The sequence below is a fragment of the Trachypithecus francoisi genome, unplaced genomic scaffold (genome assembly GCF_009764315.1).
Source record: "Trachypithecus francoisi isolate TF-2019V2 unplaced genomic scaffold, Tfra_2.0 Lachesis_group13, whole genome shotgun sequence".
NCBI classification, from domain to species: domain Eukaryota; kingdom Metazoa; phylum Chordata; class Mammalia; order Primates; family Cercopithecidae; genus Trachypithecus; species Trachypithecus francoisi.
Genome location: NW_022681458.1, coordinates 45,739,510 through 45,759,503, shown reverse-complemented (window position 1 = coordinate 45,759,503; position 19,994 = coordinate 45,739,510). Strand labels below are relative to the sequence as shown.

At 38.3% G+C, this 19,994-nt stretch overlaps 1 protein-coding gene across 1 annotated transcript in view; it reads right to left on the bottom strand.

Annotated features, from left to right (window-relative positions):
* DNAH7 (dynein axonemal heavy chain 7) overlaps positions 1 to 19,994 on the bottom strand; it is a 341,498-nt gene that overhangs the window by 237,270 nt on the left and 84,234 nt on the right. The window contains exons 15-17 of the mRNA XM_033230791.1: positions 18,641 to 18,719; positions 5,796 to 6,020; positions 3,493 to 3,639 (exon numbers count right to left, since the gene is read on the bottom strand). Of these exons, the coding sequence (XP_033086682.1) occupies positions 3,493 to 3,639; positions 5,796 to 6,020; positions 18,641 to 18,719 (451 nt within the window). The remainder of the gene's footprint in view (positions 1 to 3,492; positions 3,640 to 5,795; positions 6,021 to 18,640; positions 18,720 to 19,994) is intronic.

Sequence of the window (19,994 nt, the reverse complement as noted above, 5' to 3'; positions counted from 1 at the left end):
GAAATGTTCTGTAAATATTTATTATGTTCATTTGGTCTACAGCATAGATTAAATTTGATGTTTCTTTGTTGGTTTTCTGTCTGGGACATCTGTCCAGTGCCAAAAGTGAGGTGGTTAAGTCTCCAGCTATTATTGTATTGACATCTATTTCTCTCTTTAGCTGTAACATTTTTTGCTTTATATATCTGGGCACTCCAGTGCTTCTTGCATATAAATTATAATTGTCATATCCTCTTGCTGAATTGGCCCTTGTATCATGATATAATGACTTTCTTTGTGTCTTCTCACAGTTTTTGTCTTGAAGTCTATTTTGCCTGATGTAAGCATAGCTACTCCTGGTAATTTTTTGTTTCCATTGGCATGGAATATATATATTTTTTATCATTTTCAGTCTATGTGTGACTTTATAGGTAAAGTGTGTTTCTTGAAGGCAACAGACCATTGGGTCTTGCTTTTCCTTAAAAAAAAAAGTTCCATTCATCCATGCTATGTCTTTTGATTAGAGAAGTTAGTCCCTTTACATTCAATATTATTATTGATAAGTAAGGAGTTACTTCTGCCATTTTGTTTTATGTTTTCTGGTTGTTTTGTGGTCTTCTCTTCCTTTCCTTCCTTCCTGTCTTCCTTTTAGTGAAGGTGGTTTTCTCTGGTGGTATGTTTTAATTTCTTGCTTTTCATTTTTTGTGTATCTGTTGTATATAGTTTTTATTTTAGATTACCATGAAGCTTGAAAATAATATCTTATAACCCATGATTTTAAACTGAAGACAACACTGATTGCATAAACAAGCAAAAAGAAAACTAATTTAAAAATCTACACTTTGACTTCATCCTCCTGCCTTTTAATTTTCTTGTTTCTCTTTGTATCTTTTTGTACTGTTTATATCTTGAAAAGTAGTTGTATTAATTATTTTTGATGGGCTCATAGTTTTTCTACTTAAGACATGAGTAGTTTACATACCACAATTACAGTATTAAAATAGTCTATTTTTCTGTGTGCTTATTACTACCAGTGAGTTCTGTGCCTTCAGATGATTTCTTATTGCTCATCCTGTTCTTTCAGATTTGAAAACTATGTTTGGCATCTCCTGTAGGATAGGTCTGGTATTGATGAAATCTCTCAGCTTTTGTTTGTCTGGGAAAATCTCTCTAGCTAGTTCATGTTTGAAGGATATTTTCATGAGATATACTATTCTGTGTTTTCTTTCAGCACTTTAAATATGTCATGCCACTATCCTGGCCTGTAAGGTTCCCACTGAAAAACCTGCAGTCAGAGATGTTGAAGCTCCATTGTGTGCTATTTGTTTCTTTACTCTTGCTGCTTTTAGGCTCCTTTATTTTTTACCTTTGGAAGTTTGATTATTAAATGCCTTGAGGTAGTCTTCTTTGGGTTAAATTTGCTTGGTGTTCTAAAACCTTGGACTTGAATATTGGTATCTTTCTCCAGGTTTGGTGTTCTATTCTACTGTAGCTAAGCTTGAACCCAAACCACAAGACAAAATCCTTCCCATCCTTCCCTCCTCTTTCCACAAGTGGAAGAGCCGCTCCTGCTGCTGCCACCACTGGCCCATGGGGAGTTCTGCCAGGCCACCACCAATGTTCACTTAAGGCTCAAGCACTCCTCAGTCAGCTTGTGGTGAATACTGCCAGGCCTGGGACTCACCTTTCAGGGCAGTGGGCGCCCCTCTGGCCCACAGCAGGTCCAGAAATACTGTCTAAGGGCCTAGGCCTGGACTTGGGGGCCCCAAGGTCCCACTTGGTTCTCTACCCCACTGTGGCTGAGATGGTACCCAAAGCCAGCATGTATCAGAGTCTCACCTAAGGCCCACAGCATACTACCTGGATATCACTATTGGTTATTCAGGGTCTAAGGGCTCTTTGGTCAGCAGGTGATGAATCTTGCCAGAATTGTGCCCTTCCCTTCAAGGCAGCGGGTTCTCTTCCAGCCCAGGGTATGTCTACATATGTCATCTGGGAGCTAAGGCCTGAAATGGGGGCCTCATAACCCTGCATGTTGCCCTGCCCTGCTGTGGCTGAGCTAGTATCCAAGATGCAAGACAAAGCTGTCTTTTCTCTTTTCTCTACTCTCCTCAAGCAGAAGGAAGGAGTCACCTGCATTGGTGTGAGCCATACTGCTTGGGGTTGGGAGAGGCACGGCATAAGCACTTCCTCAGCCATCTTGTCTGGTGTCTCCTTAGGTCACATGTTGCCCCAGTTCACCAGTTCTAAGCCCAGGACAGCATCAGGGCTTGCCTAAGAATTGCAGTCCTTGTAACCTAGACTGTCTTTTAAATTCACTTAGGACTCCAGAGCACTTTAGCCCACAGTAGCATGCCCTGCTGAGAAATTCAAGTTCTGATCACTGGGATTGGTGCTTCCCTGCTGGCTATGTCTGGTCCAAATGCTCTCTGTGTGGGTAGGTGCCAGCTGAGGTCAGAACAGTTTTGGCTTTCTGCTGCAACAGTGCAGCACTGAGTTCAATGTAAAGTCCCCCAGTCACTACGCTGTCCCTCCCCCACATGTACAGTTTCTCTCTCTGTACCACATGGGTACTATTGGGGAATGGGGAAGGGCAGCATCAGGGTTTCAAGACTGTTTTTCCTGTTTTCAATGCCTCTTTCAGTGATATAAAGTTAAAACCAGGTAATGTGATTGTTCACCTGATTTTTGGTTATTATGAAGGTGCTTTTCTGTGTGCAGATAATTGCTAAAACTTGGTTTCCTGTGGGTGATGGGGGGAGCTATCAGTGGAGGCTTCTATTCAGCCATCTTGTTCCAACTCAGTGGCCTTGGTTTAAAATGACTAGAGTTTTTATTTTCTCCACATGTGTTGACATATTTGTGATTATTATAAAACAATTATCTGAATTGTTATTAAGATCTCTCAATGTAAGAAAAATGATAGAGCATCATAGTTAATAGTATGTTTTCATTCTCCTTTTCATATAAAATACAATTAAACTCTGTAAATATCTTATATGGCAAAGGGTATGGTTCTTTTTCCTCCAGCTTCCTCTAATGAAAAAGCTGATTTCCGAAATAGTAGTATTGGGAACAAAATTGCTTGGTGAGAGAAAATAATGGATCTAATTTTAAAACATGGCCACTGAATCTAAGCTATCCTCTATGGAGATGGAAGAACTAAACAGTAACCAGGTACTATCATTTGCCTGCTTCTGCTCAAAACTGTGGACTCCTAACTATAGTAGAGCTATGATGCAAATAATTAAATGATGCAAAGGTTAAAAAGAAGATTGAGGTATAACTCTATCTTTAACATAGAAAAAAATGTATCGCTACCAATAGAAAACAGCAATACTGCTACGCCTTGAAGCATGTCTGTAAAATCTATTTGTGTCATTCTATTATCCTCTAATTAAATGTGGTTAAACAGTTTTATTTGAATCTATTTCTTAAAGGTGAATAACTAAAACAAATTCAATGCTTTTAAAATTGAACTAATTCATCTTTTTAAGAATTTTTGAATTATACCTTATCTGCAGCTAAATCCAACTTTCCATTCAGTATTTGAGCCTTTTTTAGGTACCGCTGAACATCCTGAAGATCTCCAAATGAATAAAATTCTTCTGATTGTTTAGCATAACTCTCCAGTTCCTCCACAAACCGTTCACACCGTAACTAATGAAAACAATTTGTTGTTAATATTCTTAAAAGTTAAAACCCTTTGGTGTCAAAAAATTTAAACTTTGTAGGAGTTACCAGAATTATTATTACTATATTTTGTCACTGGTAAAACAAAAAAGGATGATCCGGAAAATGACTGAGATTTAAAATATGCAGAATTTTAAAATTTTAAATTAATGGATTTAAATTCCTCTAACTCACGGATTAGAAAAAGTCAACTCTGTATTATCTATGTAAGAAGTTCTAGCTAATAAAATGAATAAAAATGTTAGACAATGGTGATCTTTAATATGCTGAAGAATTTATGCAAACAAATAATTTATCAGCATTTGAAAAATCTCTTAATAACCAAGAATGGGACTGAAAGAAAATTTCAATTTTTACCTATGCTATTTTTATAAACAACTGAGAAAAACAGAATTTCCTTAATTGTGCTCTGATATCATTTCAATTAGCAATACTAAAGCAAGATATTCCAAGGTTATTTTTCTTGTCCCATGGGCTCTCTTCACAAGAAACATGTAAGGTAAATAAATCCAGATTTAAACACTTAAAAACTATAAGTTTTATCTAATATAAGATAAGTGTGCATGTTTTAATTTAAAAAGCCTTATTACATAATTGGTATTGGTAAGGCATTCTAAATTAAATGGCTATAAAAAAATAGCTCAATAAAACATTTCAAAAATTTAGGTTATTCAAAAATAGATTTTCTATTTTATAGATGATCTAGGCTGATTTCTGTCCTCTTTTCTCTAGTTTCCTGGCAAACTTATTGCTTTGGCCCAGTAGGGGAGGCAAACTGAGAGGAAAAGTTCATCAACAGTATGTATAGCTTGTGGTTTAAAACACAGCATAAATCATTCTGGGCCACTTAGCAATTTTCTAAGAGTCTATTATATCGAAACTTAAACATCTAATATTTACTACTCATGATGTTTTCTGTGGTTTTAAAAAAATTTGATATAGCCTTAATGTAAAACAAAAACATAAACTACAGTTTAAAATGAACAGTTTTTTTAAGCCTATGAATTATTCTCCGAACAACATATTTTGCCAATTAACTATATTTGCTATACATATAATAGAAAGACAGCATGGCTTGCTATTAAAGGACATCTGTACTGGCTGGCCTAGAACAAGTCTCTTGATCTTTGGGAAACTTACTCTTTCATCTGTAAAGTGAGACTGTAAATATTAAGTCATTTACTAGGACAGTAGCTATGGAATGCTCACAGCATTTCTGTGTGTCAGTCACTGTGCTGAGCAGTGGATATAAATGGAGAAAGGTAACAACGAAACAGCCCTGCTCTCAAGGAGCTCATGGTCCCATCAGGAGGCAGACTTACAAATACTAACATAATGATCAGATAATTATCCAATGGAGATGTGGTCAAAGTGAGAGCACAGGAGAGGAGAAGCAGCACTGAGGTCTGCTGAGAAGGCTTCTCAGAAAAATGAATAGAGTGTGCTACACAAACAGGCACGTGTAAGGCAGGGGTGTCCTCGGAGTCATGGAGAGAATGTGGAGGAGACAAAAAGCATAGGACAGCAGACACCTAGAAGTTGACAGGGTTACTGAAAAGTCACGAGCAAGGAGTGGGGAGAAGTAGGCAAGGAAGCTGGACAGGGAAATGGGCAAATCACAACCCATTTTATATGGAAGACCACCTCCCACCCTCCACCCCCCAAAAAAGCTGGAGTTATTGAATGTTAGAGTGACAATTCTGGGCACAATGCTTAGGAGAGTGAGCAATTATGAGGTATGAAAGCACATTTCATTAAGGGAGCTTTGATATTCAAACAATTTTTAAAAACTGAAAATAGTACTATAAACTATATAAGATAAATACTATTTTTATTAACTATCACCTATGTACAATATATTCCATTTTTTATGTTACCTTGAAAAACCGAGAAATGACTGCATATTGATCAATATACTACTGACTCCTTAATCATCCAATAAGCATTATAAAAGATCCAATATATTACTGTCTCCCACTAACATTTATAATATGAGATTATAACATTATAGCATGAGAAAGCTAAAAGTATGCACTCTGAAATAAAATAATTGACAATGTTATGTAAAATGATAAAAATAAAACATTTCCAGAAAATGAAAATAAAATATCTAAGATACTAACCTTCAGACCTTCTTGATATTGTTCTATTTTCTCTTTAATGATTTTCCTGTGTTCTTCAAAAATTTCTCCCATCCTTCCATACCACTGGAAAACACTATTATTTAGCCTAATGTCTGCTGGAGAAAAGTTGACATACTCGATGAGGAAGGCAAGGCAGTTTTTGGAATCCACTAATCTCTGTTCTAGTTCAATCATATCAGTTACCTCCACTTTCTGAATGTAAGCCTGAGGGAAAACAAAAATTATAGGTGGCATTTTAACGAACAGCTTATGTCACAAAACAGCCTGTGGAAATACATTGCATAACTATGCACAGACTTACTAGAAGTCAACATTTTTGGTTCAAAATCAGGGACTACAGCATAGTTTCCTTCTCAACCCTCCAAAACATCTCACTAAAATGACAACAACAAAAAAAGAAAACGCTTAACAACACATGGAAAACCACGGAGGAGTGCTGTGGGTTCACAGAAGACAGATATGAAGCAGATACTGAGTGACGACTTATTCTTTCAGAATAACATTTTATGGGCACCTGCTATGGGCCTGACACTGTGCCAGGTGCTGGCAATACAGTGTAATGAAAGACAGACATGGGCTCTGCCCTCCCTGAGTTTGCAGTCTAGCTGGGGAGTCTGTTTTTACCCAAATAGCCACCAGAACAAATGTAAAACTTCAAGTTTGCAACAGAGACAACTGCTGCAAAGGCACACTGCTCAGAGCATACCATAAGGATGTGAAGTAGTGAGAGGTGGAGGGTAGTTCCCATATCTTGGAGAGGCACAAATAGAAGGAAATGAGGGAATGAAACAAGTGGAGAGGGATGCATGTGGAGGGAACATGGGCCCAATGGCAAGAAGGAGCAAGGGTAAGGGGCTGAGGGTCAGCAGAGCTGCAGCAGAGTGGTAGGGCAGCAGACAGATGGCTTTGTTACATTTATCCCACGACTGAATACTCAAGGACAACCAAAATTTTTTTGTTAGTTCCAGTCCCTCTGGTACCAATACTTCTGGACTACCATTCAAGGTAGTAAGAGCTCCTTTGTGTCATGGAATGAAATTCTTGTTTTATGGGTATTGGGCAGGTGGGAATGTGATAACCTAAACATGGATGCACTTTCACTTCACTCTGAATGCCACTTTTTCCTCTTTCTCTGAATTGTTTTGACCTATAAAGTGTTTTTTTTTTTTTTTTTTTTTTTTGAGCTGGAGTCTCACTCTGTCACCCAGGCTGGAGTGCAGTGGCACGATCTCGGCTGACTGCAGCCTCAGCCTCCCACGTTCAAGCGATTCTCCTGCCTCAGCCTCCCAAGTAGCTGGGATTCAAGCATGTGCTAGGTTTTTGTTGTTTTTTTCGTAGAGACGGGGTTTCACCATGTTGGACAGGCTGATCTCAAACTCCTAATCTCAGGTGATCCATCCACCTCAGCCTCCCAAAATGCTGGAATTACAGGCGTGAGCCACCACGGTTGATTCTTCCTTTGTATTTTTAAGAAAATATTAAAAATCGGCTGGGCATGGTGGCTCATGCCTGCAACCCATGCCTGTAAACCTAGAGGTCTAGACAGGTGGATCACCTGAGGTCAGGAGTTCAAAACATGGTGAAACCCAGTCTCTACTAAAAATACAAAAAAAAAAATTGGCTGGGTGTGGTGACAGGTGCTAGTAATCCAGCTACTTAGGAGGCTGAGGCAGGCGAATTGCTTGAACCCAGGAGGTAGTGGTTGCACTGAGCCAAGATCACACCACTGCACTCCAGCCTGGGTGAGAAAATGAGACATGTCTCAAGAAAGAAGGGAAAGGGGAAAGGGAAGGAAAAGGGGAAGGGGAAGGGGAAGGGGAAGGGAAAGGATAAGGGCAAGGGCAAAGAAGGGAAGGGAAGGGAAAGGGAAGAAGGAAAGGGAAGAAAGGGAGAAGGAAGGAAATGATGAAGACCTAACAACGTTTTTGAAGGAGAAAGTTGCTTAGAAATTGTTGGTGGCTCACACCTGTAATCCCAGCACTTCGGGAGGCCGAGATGGGTGGATCACGAGGTCAGCAGATGGAGACCATCCTGACTAACATGGTGAAACCCCGTCTCTACTAAAAATACAAAAAACTAGCTGGGCGTGGTGGCGGGCGCCTGTAGTCCCAGTTACTCGGGAGGCTGAGGCAAGAGAATGGTGTGAACCCAGGAGGCGGAGCTTGCAGTGAGCAGAGACTGCGCCACTGCACTCCTGCCTAAGCAACAGAGTGAGACTCCATCTCAAAAAAAAAAAAGAAAGAAAGAAATTGTTCATTGATATATTATTCTAATTAGACTAAATGTTTTTATGTTGTAAATCCAAACCAACAGGATGCAAACTATGGTGGTTTCCACAAGTAACAAAATGTCTAGCTGAAAATATATTTTTGATAATTTAATCAGCTTTCTATGTAGTCAAATGACTGGATTTTTATTTCCCCTTACCAATACCAAAGGACTGATTTCTGTACTGAATAAATTCACCTGCTGTTTTGCCCTTGTGGAAATAATCTTTTTTAAATATAGAAATATTTGAAATATCAGGCAATGTTATGTATAGTAGAAATTCACAATAAATAGCCCCCAAATTCCTAAATACTTCCAGTAATGGCTAGGAGGATAAATAAATGACACTCTCCATATTCAATATTCATTTTTCCAAAGGAATTTTCCTTTAATGAACAGGAATTTACAACTTAACTCTCCAACTACATTTATAATCATCCAAAATGACACTCTCCATATTCAATATTCATTTTTCCAAAGGAATTTTCCTTTAATGAACAGGAATTTACAACTTAACTCTCCAACTACATTTATAATCATCCATAATCAAAGAATCACTTACTGTTCCATAATTAATATAAAATATAAAAATGTTTTAAAAAGAATATATATAGGCATGTGTGTATATTTTACACACACACAGTCACATATGAAGGACCTCAATCCAAGTACAAATACTTTTAAAAGGACAGAACTCCCTTAGAGACTGATATGTAAACATTGGTTTTAATGATTTTAACAAATTTTAAGTGAATAATTTTTAAAAATATATATGTAATCACTTTAACTCTTTTTTTATAATTTCCTGTGTATGGAAAGTTTTGAATGATTTTTACGTTTTGCTGGGCGCACTTAAATATTTTAAAATTAGGATCGAGGCAGAGAAAGATGGCTGAATAGAAGCCTCCACTGATCATTCTCCCCATTGAAATACCAACTTTAACAACTATCTAAACCCAAAAGCACCTTCATGAAAACCAAACATCAAGTGAATGATCAGAGTACCTGGTATAACTTCATATCACTGAAAGAGGCACTGAAGAGGGTGGGAAAGATAGTCTTGAACTGTGGATGCCATCCCTCCCCCAGCCCCCAGCATCAGCTGCGAGGCACTGAGAATCTGTGTTCGCAGGGAGGGAGAGTGGGACTTTGTGTTGGAACTCGGTGCTGCCAACAAGGGCAGACCTCAGCCAATGTCCATGGAGGGACCACTTAGACCAGCCGTAGCCAGAGGGACGTTCAACCTGAGTTCCAGACGTTACAACCTGAGTTTTGGCAAACCTTGCTGCCATGGGCTAAAGCGCTCTGAGGCCCTAAACAACTTGAAAGGCAGTCTAGACCACAAGAACTGCGACTCCTAGGCAAGTTTTAGTGCTGTGTGGGGTCAGAGCCAGTTGGCTTGGGAAGCACATGACCTAGTGATATAACAGCCACAGCAGCTCAAGAAGTGGTTGTGCCATCCCCTCCCTCAACCCCAGGCAGCACAGCTCACGGCTCCAAAGAAGACCCCTTCATTCCACTTGAGGAGAAGAGAGAAAAGAGTAAAGAAGACTTTGCAACTTGGATACCAGCTCAACCACAGTAGGATAAGGTACTGGGTAGAGTCATGAGGCCCCCATCCCAGGCCCTAACCCCTGGAAGACACTTTTCTAGACACACATGGGCCAGAAGAAAACCCACTGGCTTGAAGGGAGGGATGCAGTCCTGGCAGAATTCATCACCTGCTGACTAAAGAGCCCTTGGGCACTGAATAATCAGGAGCAGTAGCCAGTTAGGAAATACCCTGGGCCTTGGATGAGACTCTGAGATGTCCTGGCTTCAGGTGTGATCTGGCATATTCACAACTGTAGTGGCTACCAGGAGAGACTCCTTCTGCTTAAGAAAAGCAGAGGGAAGAGTAAAGAGGACTCTGTCTTGCAGTTTAAATACCTTGGCCTTGCAGTTCGGCCACAGTGTGGTAGAGTATGAAGTGGGATCTTGGGGTCCCCAATTCCAGGCCTTGGCTGTTAGAAGGAATTTCTGGACCTATCTTGAGCCAGAGGGGAGCCCTATTTTGTGAAAGTGGATCCTAGGTTTAGCAACATGCACCACAACCTGACTCAAGAGCCCTTGGGCCTTAAGTGAACATTGGCTATGGCCTGGCAATACTCCCCAAGGACCTGTCGTGGTGGACATAAGAGTCTCCTATACTTACCAAAAGGGGAGGGAAGAGTGGGAAGGATTTCGTCTCATGGTCTGATGCCAGTTCAGCTGCAATAGAGTACCACATAGATTCCTAAGGTTTCCCACTCCAGGCCCTGGCTCCCAGGCAGCATCTCAGGGGCACTCGGGGCTGGGGCCACTCACTGACCTGAAGGGAAGAACACATGCCTGGATGGCTTTACCATCTGCTAATTGTAGAGCCCTAGTGCCTTGAATGAACACAGGCAGTAGCAAGGCAGAGGTTACCATGGGCCTTAAATGAGAACCAGTGTTGTGCTGGCTTCAGTTCTGATCAAGCACAGTCCTAGTGGTGATGGTCACAAGGGTGTTTGTGTCACCCCTCTCCCAGTTCCAGGCAGGTTAGCAGACACACACATACCCACCCCCCCCACCACACACACACACACAGAGAGAGAGACAGAGACAGAGAGAGAGAGAGAGAGAGAGAGAGAGAGAGAGACTGACTCTCTAATTATTTGACAGAAATTAAGGGAAGAGAATAAGCGTCTCTGCCTGGTAATCAATACAAGTCTTCCAGATTTTATCCAAGACCACCAAGGCAGTATCTCTACAAGGCAATGAGATCCACAGTGTTACTGGGCTTGGGGTATCCCTTAATGCAGATACAGAAGAAGTGACCACAAACTTAGATCACAACATTCAAGTCCCTTCAAACACCTGGAAAGTCTTCTCAAGAAGGATGGGTACAAACAAGCCCAGAATGCTAAGAGTACAATTCCTAACTCTTCAATGCCCAGACACCAATGAACATCCACAAGCATCAAGACTGTCCAAGAAAACATAACCTCATCAAACAACCTATATAAGGCACCAAAGAGATAAACCCAAAGAGACACAGATATGTGACATTTCAGACAGGCAATTCAAAATACCCGTTTTCAGGAAACTCTCTGAAATTCAAGATAACTCCGAGAAGCAATTCAGAATCTCATCATATAAATTTAACAAGGAATTTGAAATAATTAAATATAAGAAGAAATTCTGGGGTTGAAAATGCAATTGACATACCGAAGAATGCATCAGACTCTTAACAGCAGAGTTGATCAGACAGAAGAAAGAATTAGTGAGCCTGAAGATAGGCTATCTAAAAATACACAGAGGAGACAAAAGAAAAAAGGATAAAAAAAAGAATGAAGTACACCTATAGGATCTGGAAAATAGCCTCAAAAGGGCAAATCTAAGGGTTATTGGCCTTAAAGAAGAGGTAGAGAGAGCGACATAGGTAGAAGCTTATTCAAAAGGATAACAACAGAAAAGTTTCCAAACCTAGAGAAAAACATGAATATTTCTGTACAAGAAGGTTACAGAACACCAAGCAGATTTAACCCAACAAAGACTACCTCAAAGCATTTAATAACCAAACTCCCAAAGGTCAAAAATAAAGAAAGGATCCTAAAAACAGCAAGAGAAAATAACCCACAATGGAGCTCCAACACGTCTGACTGCAGACTTTTCAGTGAGAACCTTACCAGCCAGCAAAGAGTGGCATGACATGTTTAAAGTGCTGAAGGAAAAAGAACTTGTACCCTACAATAGTAAATCTGGTGAAAATATCCTTCAAACATGAAGGGGAAAGAAGAACTTTCCCAGACAAACAAAAGCTGAGGGATTTCATCAACACCAGACCTGTCCTACAGGGAATATTAAAGGGAGTTCTTCAATCTGAAAGCAAAGGACAATAATGGACAATAATAAATCATCTGAAGGTACAAAACTCATGAATTATTGTAAATAAACAGAAAAACACAGACTATTATAACACTATAATTGTGGCATGTAAACTCTCTCTCTCTGTCTCTCTCTCTCTCTCTCTCTCTATATATATATATATATGTTAAGTAGAAAGTCAGAAAGATGAACTGGCAAAAATAACCGCAACAACTTTTCCAGACAGGTAGTACAATAAGATATAAGCAGAAACAACAAAATGTTAAAAAGCAGGGGGCCAAGTCAAAACATAGATTTTTAAATTAATTTTCTTTTTGCTTGCTTATTTGTTTATGCAATCAGTGTTGTCAACAATTTAAAATAATAAATTATAAGATATTATTTGCAAACTTTATGGTAACCTCAAATCAAAAAACATACAACAGACATGCAGAAAATGAAAAGCAGGAAGCTAAAACATACCACCAGAGAAAATCACCCTCACTAAAAGGAAGACAGAAAGGAGAAAAAGAAGGAAGAGAAGACTGCAAAACAACCAGAAAACAAATGACAAAATGGCAGGAGTATATCCTTACTTATCAATCAAAATTATCAATAACAACAATAACATCAAATGTAAATGGACTAAACTCTCCAATCAAAAGACAGAGCCTTGCTGAAAGGATAATAAAACAAGACCAAGTGATCTTTCACCTACAAGAAACACACTTCACCTACAAACATACACATAGCCTGACAATAAAGAAATGGAAAAAGATACTCTATGCCAATGAAAACCAAGAGAGACCCGGAATAGCTACACTTATATCAGAATAAGTAGATTTCAAGATAAAAGCTATTAAAAGAGACAAAGGTCATTCTATAATGACACAGGGGCCAATTCAGCCACAGGATATAACAATTGAAGATATATATGCACCCAACACTGGAGCACCAGGTGTATTAAGCAAATATGATTAGGGCTAAAGAGAGACATAAACCTCAAAGAATAATAACTGGAGACTTAAATACCCCATTTCAACATTCATACAAAACATGTCATACAAAAAAAAATCGTATGCCATATGTCATACAAAAAAAGATCATTCATACAAAAAATCAACAAAGAATCATCAGATTTAATCTGCACCATAGACCAAATGGGCCTAACAGATATTTACAGAATATTTACAGATATTTACAGCCATTTCATCCAATGGCTGCAGAATATACTTCCTTCTCTGCAGCTTATGGATCATTCTCAAGGATAGATCATATAGTAGATGCCAAAACAAATCTTAAAACATTCAAAAAATTGAAACAATACCAAGCATAGTCTCTGACCACAATGGAATAAAACAAGAAATCAATAACAAGAGGAATTTTGGAAACTACACAAACAGATGGAAATTAAGCAACATGCTCCTGAATGATCAGTGAGTCAATGAAGAAATTAGGAAGGAAATTGAAAAAATTTCTTGGAGGAAGTGATAATGGAAACACAACATAACAAAACCTATGGGATACAGCAAATGCATCACAAAGAGGGAATTTTATAGCTACAAGTGGCTAAATTAAAAAGTAGAAAAACTTCAAATAAACAACCCACTGATTTAAATAATTCTAAAAGTAAGCACAAATCAAACCCAAAATTAGTATAAGAAAATAAATAATAAACATCAGAGCAGAAATAAACGAAATTGAAATAAAGAATACCAAAAAAATGAATTGAAAAGTTGGTTTTATGAAAAGCTAAACAATACTGACATACTTTTAGCCAGATGAAGAAAAAAAGAGAGAAGACTCAAATAAATAAAATCAGAGATGAAAAAGAAGACATGACAATCAAAACCACAGAAATTCAAAGGATCATTAGAGGCTACTACAGACAACTACATGCCAATAAATTGGAAAACCTAGAAGAAATGGACAAATTCCTAGACACATACAAACTACCAAGATTGAACCACAAGGAAATACAAAACCTGAACAGACCAACAGATAACAAAATCAAGTAACAAGATCAAATCCATAATAAAAAGTGTACCAACAAGGAAAAGCCCAAGACCTGATGCCTTCACTGCTGAATTCTACCAAACCTTCTACTCAAACTAGTCAAAAACAAACAAACAAACAAACAACAACAACAACAAAAAACTAGAGGAGGGGTGCTATGGCTTGGCTGTCTCCTCACCCAAATCTCATCTTGAATTGTAGTTCCCATAATCACCATGCATCATGGGAGGGACCCAGTGGGAGGTAATTGAGTTACGGGGGCAGTTATCCTCAGCCTGTTCTGGTGATAATGAGTGAGTTCTCAAGAGATCTGATGGTTTTATAAGTGGCTTTTCCACCGTGCTTCATTCATTCTTTGCCTTCTTGCTGCCATGTTTGCTTTCCCTTCTGCCATGATTGTAAGTTTTCTGAGGCCTCCCCAGCCTTGCAGAACTGTGAGTCAATTAAATCTCTTTCCTTTATAAATCACCCAGTCTCAGTTATTTCTTTATATCAGCATGAGAACTAATGCAAGGAGGAAATACTTTCAAGCTAATTCTATGAGGCCAGTATTACTCTGACACCAAAACTAGACAAACATACATCAAAAAAAGAGAAAACTTTAAGACAATATCTCTGATGAATATTGATGCAAAAGTCCTTGACAAAATACTAGCAAACTGAATTCAACCACACATTAAAAAGGTCATTCATCACGACCAGGTGGGATTTATCCCAGGGACGCAAGGATGATCCAACATATGCAAATTAATGTGATACATCATATCAACAGAATGAAAGACAAAATTCATATGACCATTTTGATTGATGCTAAAAAAGCATTTTATAAAATTCAGCATTGCTTTATGATAAAAACCCCCAAATATTGTGCACAGGAGGACACAATAAAAATCACAGGACAGACTCACAGCTAGTATCATACTGAATGGGGAAAAACTGAAAGCCTTTCCTCTAAAATCTGGAACACAACAAGGATGCCAATTTTCACCACTGTGATTCAACACAGTACTGGAAGTCCTAGCTAGAGCAATCAGATAAGAGAAAGAAGTAAAAGTCATCCAAATTAGAAAGAAAGAAGTCAAAGTATCCTTGTTTGCAGATAATATATTATATTTGAAAAATCCTACAGACTCCACCAAAAAACTATTAGAACTGATAAACAAATTCGGTAAAGTTGCAGGATACAAAATTACATACAGAAATCAGTAGCATTTATATTTATGTATGCCAAAGGTGGGACAATCTGAAAAAGAAATCAAGAAAGTAATCCCATTTACAATAGCCACAAATAAAATTAAATACCCAGGATCAACCAAAGAAGTGAAAGATCTCTATAGTGAAAATTAAAACACAATGATGAAAGAAATTAAAGACGACACCAAAAAAAGAAAGATATTCCATGTTCATAAATTAGAAGACTACAATATTGTTAAAATGTCCATACTACCCCCAAAGCAATGTCAATGTTAATGACATTCCTCAGAAATAGAAAAAAAATCTTAAAATTTATACGAAACCACAAAAAACTCAGAATAGCCAAAGCTTTCCAGAGCAAAAAGAACAAAACTGGAGGAATCACACTACCTGATTAGAAATTATACTACAGAGCTATAGTAACCAAAATAGCACGGTACTGGCAGAAAAACAGACACACGGACTATTGGAACAGAATGAAGAATACAGAAACAAATTCATAAATCTACAGTGAACTCATTTTCGAGAAAAATGCCAAGAACATACCTTGGGATAAGGACAGTCTCTTCAATAAATGGTACTGAGCAAACTGGATATTAATATGCAGAAGAATGAAACTAGACCTCTATATCTCAACATATACAAAAATCAAATCAAAATTGATTAAAGACTTAAATCTAAGACCTTAAACTATGAAACTGCTGCAAGGAAACATTGGAGAAAATTTCCAGGAACTTGGACTGGGCAAATATTTCTTGTATGAGTAATATCCCACAAGCACAGGCAAACAAAGCAAAATTGGACAAATGGGATCACATCCAGTTAAAAAGCTTCTGCGTGGCAAAGGAAACAATCAACAACATGAAGAGACAACCCAGAGCATGGAAGAAAATATTTGCAAACTACCCATCTGATGAGGGATTAACAACCAGAACTATACTATTGCAGCACTATACAAGGAGCTCAAACAACTCTATAGAATAATCTGATGGAAAAGTGGGCAAATTATCTGAATAGATATTTCTCAAAAGAAGACATACAAATGGCAAACAGGCATATGGAAAGCTGCTCAACATCACTGATCATCAGAGAAATGCAAATCAAAACTACAATGACATATCATTTCACTCCAGTTAAAATGGCTTTTATCCAAAAGACAGGCAATAATAAAGGCTGCTGAGAATGCAGAGAAAAGGGAACCCTCTTACACTGGTGGTGGGAATGTAAATTAGTACAACCACTATAGAGAACAGTTTGGAGGTTTCCTGAAGAACTAAAACTAAAGCTACCACATGATCCAGCAATCCCACTGCTGGTATATACTCCAACGAAGGGAAATCAGTATATTGAAGAGATATCTGAACTCCCATGTTTCTTGTAGCGCTATTCACAATACCCAAGATTTGGAAGCAGTGTAAGTGTCCATCAACAGATGAATAGAAAAAGAAAATGTGGTACACAATGCAGTACTATTCAGTTACAAAAAAGAATGAGATTCTGTCATTAGCAATAACATGGATGGAACTGAAGGTCATTATGTGAAATAAGCCAGGCACAGAAAGACAAACGTTGCATGTTCTCACTTATTTGTGATAGCTAAAAATTAGAACAATTGAACTAATGGAGGTAGAGAATAGAAGGATGGCTACCAGAGTCTATAAGGGTAGTGGGTGGATGTGAGGGATGGGGTGATGGTTAGTGGGTACAAAAATATATTAATATTTTGAAAGAATGAAAAAGATCTAGTATTTGACAGCAGAACAGGATGACTACAGTCAATAATTTAATTGTACATTTTGAAATAGCTAAAAGTATATAATTGGATTGCTTGAAACACAAAGGATAAATGCTTGAGGTGCCGGATACTCCATTTACCCTGATGTTACTATTATGCATTGTAAGCCTACATCAAAGTATCTCATATTCCCCATAAATATATACGCCTACTATGTACCCATGAAAATTAAAAATAAAACAAAATTTAAAAGGATTTTTTGAATAATAGAAAATGAAAAAATACCACAAAAACTTAATGTTATAAGAATGAAAAGTAAACAAGATGAAATGGCAATTAGTTGTTTAACATTATTTTACTTGCCATTAGGTAGACTTCTGTATTAATCCATTTTGTGCTGCTATGAAAGAATGCCTGAGGCTGGGTACATTTATAAAGAAAATAAGATTTTTGGCTGACAGTTCTGCTGGCTGTACAAGAAGCATGGTGCCAGCATCTGCTTCTGGTCAGGGCCTCAGGAAGCTTTTACTCATGGCAGAAGGCAAAGGGTAATGTGACACATGGCAAGAGGAGGAGCAGAAGAGAAAGGAGGGGGTGCCAGCCTCTTTTAAATAATCAGATCTCAAGAAAACTAATCTAGCAAGAAGTCACTCATTACCATCAGGAAGGCACCAAGCTGTCCGTGAGGGATCCACCAAAAACCTCCTATTAGGCCCCACCTCCAATACTGGGGATCATGTTTCAACACAAGATGTGGAGGGGACAAGCATTCAAACCATATCAACCTCAAACATAGAAGTAACATGAGAAATGATGAAAGTGAGACTTACCTAATATTTTCAGTGTCATAAATTCTATGCACAAAATATACTTTAACAAACTACCACAGAAAAGCTTAATATAAACAAAATACAGCTTTTATAAAAAATAAAATGTCACTTAAGGCTTAAATATTTGTTGATAAAATAAATGAAGAGTGATTACATAGCTCAGGCTGCCCAGGACAGTCCTGGTTTGTGCCTGTTAGCATGGCAATAATTGTTGTGTGTTCTCAAAAATAACCTGATAGATAATTGCATTAATTGTTCCAATACTTCACCTCTCCAGTATCAATGCCCTGTAGGGTCCTCTCAATCAGACTTGTTTTGGTCAATGAGATGTTAGCTAATGTGACACAAGGAGAGTCTTGAAAAGTACTTGTACAATTGAATTTGCTTGTATGTCTGTACCATGACATGAGAACACACCCAGATGAGCCTGCTCTGGCTTGAGGGATAAGTGGAGCTAAGTCAACCTGCTGAAGGATAGTAGGCTAGTCAACCCAACTGAGTGAGTGACCCAACAGGGTGACCCCATGGAGACCAGAAGAACCAAGCAGGAGCATCTAGCCTAAATTACCAAACTGCAAACTCATGAGCTAAGTATTTTGAAAGTCATTATTACTTTTTATTTATTTTATTATTTTTTTTTTTTTTGAGACAAGAGTCTTGCTGTGTTGCCAGGCTGGAGTGCAGTGGCACAATCTCGACTCACTGCAACCTCTGCCTCCCAGGTTCAAGCAATTCTCCTGCCTCAGCCTCCCGAGTAGCTGGGACTACAGGTGCAACCCAGCATGCCCAGCTAATTGAAAGTCATTATGATTTTTAATCTGTCTTAACTTTTGGAGTGATTTATTACTCTACATTATTGTGTCAATAATTAATTGATACACACACAATTATGGAGAAGCTATAAAAAATACCTTCATTTCCATTAGTTCTGCTGTATTTGGAGGAGTGCTAAGAGCTTTTTCAGCTATCCTCTCAAATTCATCGCATAATCTGAAACACCAAGCAAAACCAATCTTATATATTTATGGTTAAATGTAATTCCAAAATATATTCCTGTATACTGTTTAAATATTCCATTGCATGAAAAATAAAAAATATAACTTAGCTATATGACATCTAATAATTAAAAGCAAATTTGCATACATTTACTTACTCAGTGCACATTTAATGATCTATTCCATTTTCAACTATAATATTGTGACAGTGATACATAAATGAATCAGATAGCATAATGGCCCTCAAGCAACTCACAATACAGTAAGGGAGATAGGACTGTGAACAATCATTTCCAACCTGAGCTTTAAGGGCTCTAACGGAGATTTAGTTGAGATGGCACAAAGAAAGTAGTACAAAGGAAAGGAATGATTAACTATACTTAGCGAGATTGTTTAAAATAGGCCTGTGTGCTCAGAAACTTCCAGTAATATGCAAATATTTCCTACTGATTTGGGTTGCTGCCAATATAAATCATGAACTTATTTTGGCATAGAGAAAAAAAAGTCGCAAGAGCTAAGGGAGTTCAAATGAAACAAGCAGAACAATTCTTCAATAAGATTGACTGAAAAGTGAAGGAGAGAGGAACAGCATGGGATAATGGGTTAAAGTCTGAGGCTGGGAGATGAAAGAGGGCCTCCAACATGTTTGTAACCTTCAGAGGGAAAATCAACAGGTAAGAAGAGGTTCACAATAAGGAATATAGAAGGGATGACTGAAGGAGCCCGGTTCAGAGGCATTGAAAGCAATGGGGCTGAGCTCCTCGGCAGAGAGAAAAACTGAATGGTGTGACAGACTCCTGCGCCCTGAGTATGTGGGAGACAGGCTTTCTGGAGGTGAGTCAAACCACGCAGGGGCAAGAAGTAGAAGGCATTCATATCTAATGGCTCCTTTAATAGTCCTGATATGTCCTCTGTCCATCCTAGGGAGTCTGGTGAGAGGCAAGAGGCATAATTAGGAGACAATGGGAAAAAGTAGAACTGGCACAAGCTCAGAGAGCATTAAGAGGCAGGGGAAGTAGCTATGAAATTAAAATAAAGATTTCACCCAGCATGAACAGCAATAATGAGAAGACACTTTCACTGTTCTTCCAGTTCTTTTAGAGGAAATGGTGCTTTAAGCTGAAAATATGATCTGGTTCCTAGATAAGGTATTCAAGTCCTAGTCCTCTTTCACATGGTGCCTTTATCCCCAGCCTTGCCTTTCACCTCTATTCCCTCATGCTGTCTGTGAAATCAATGCAAACCACTCCTAGTTCTTGGAATACACCCT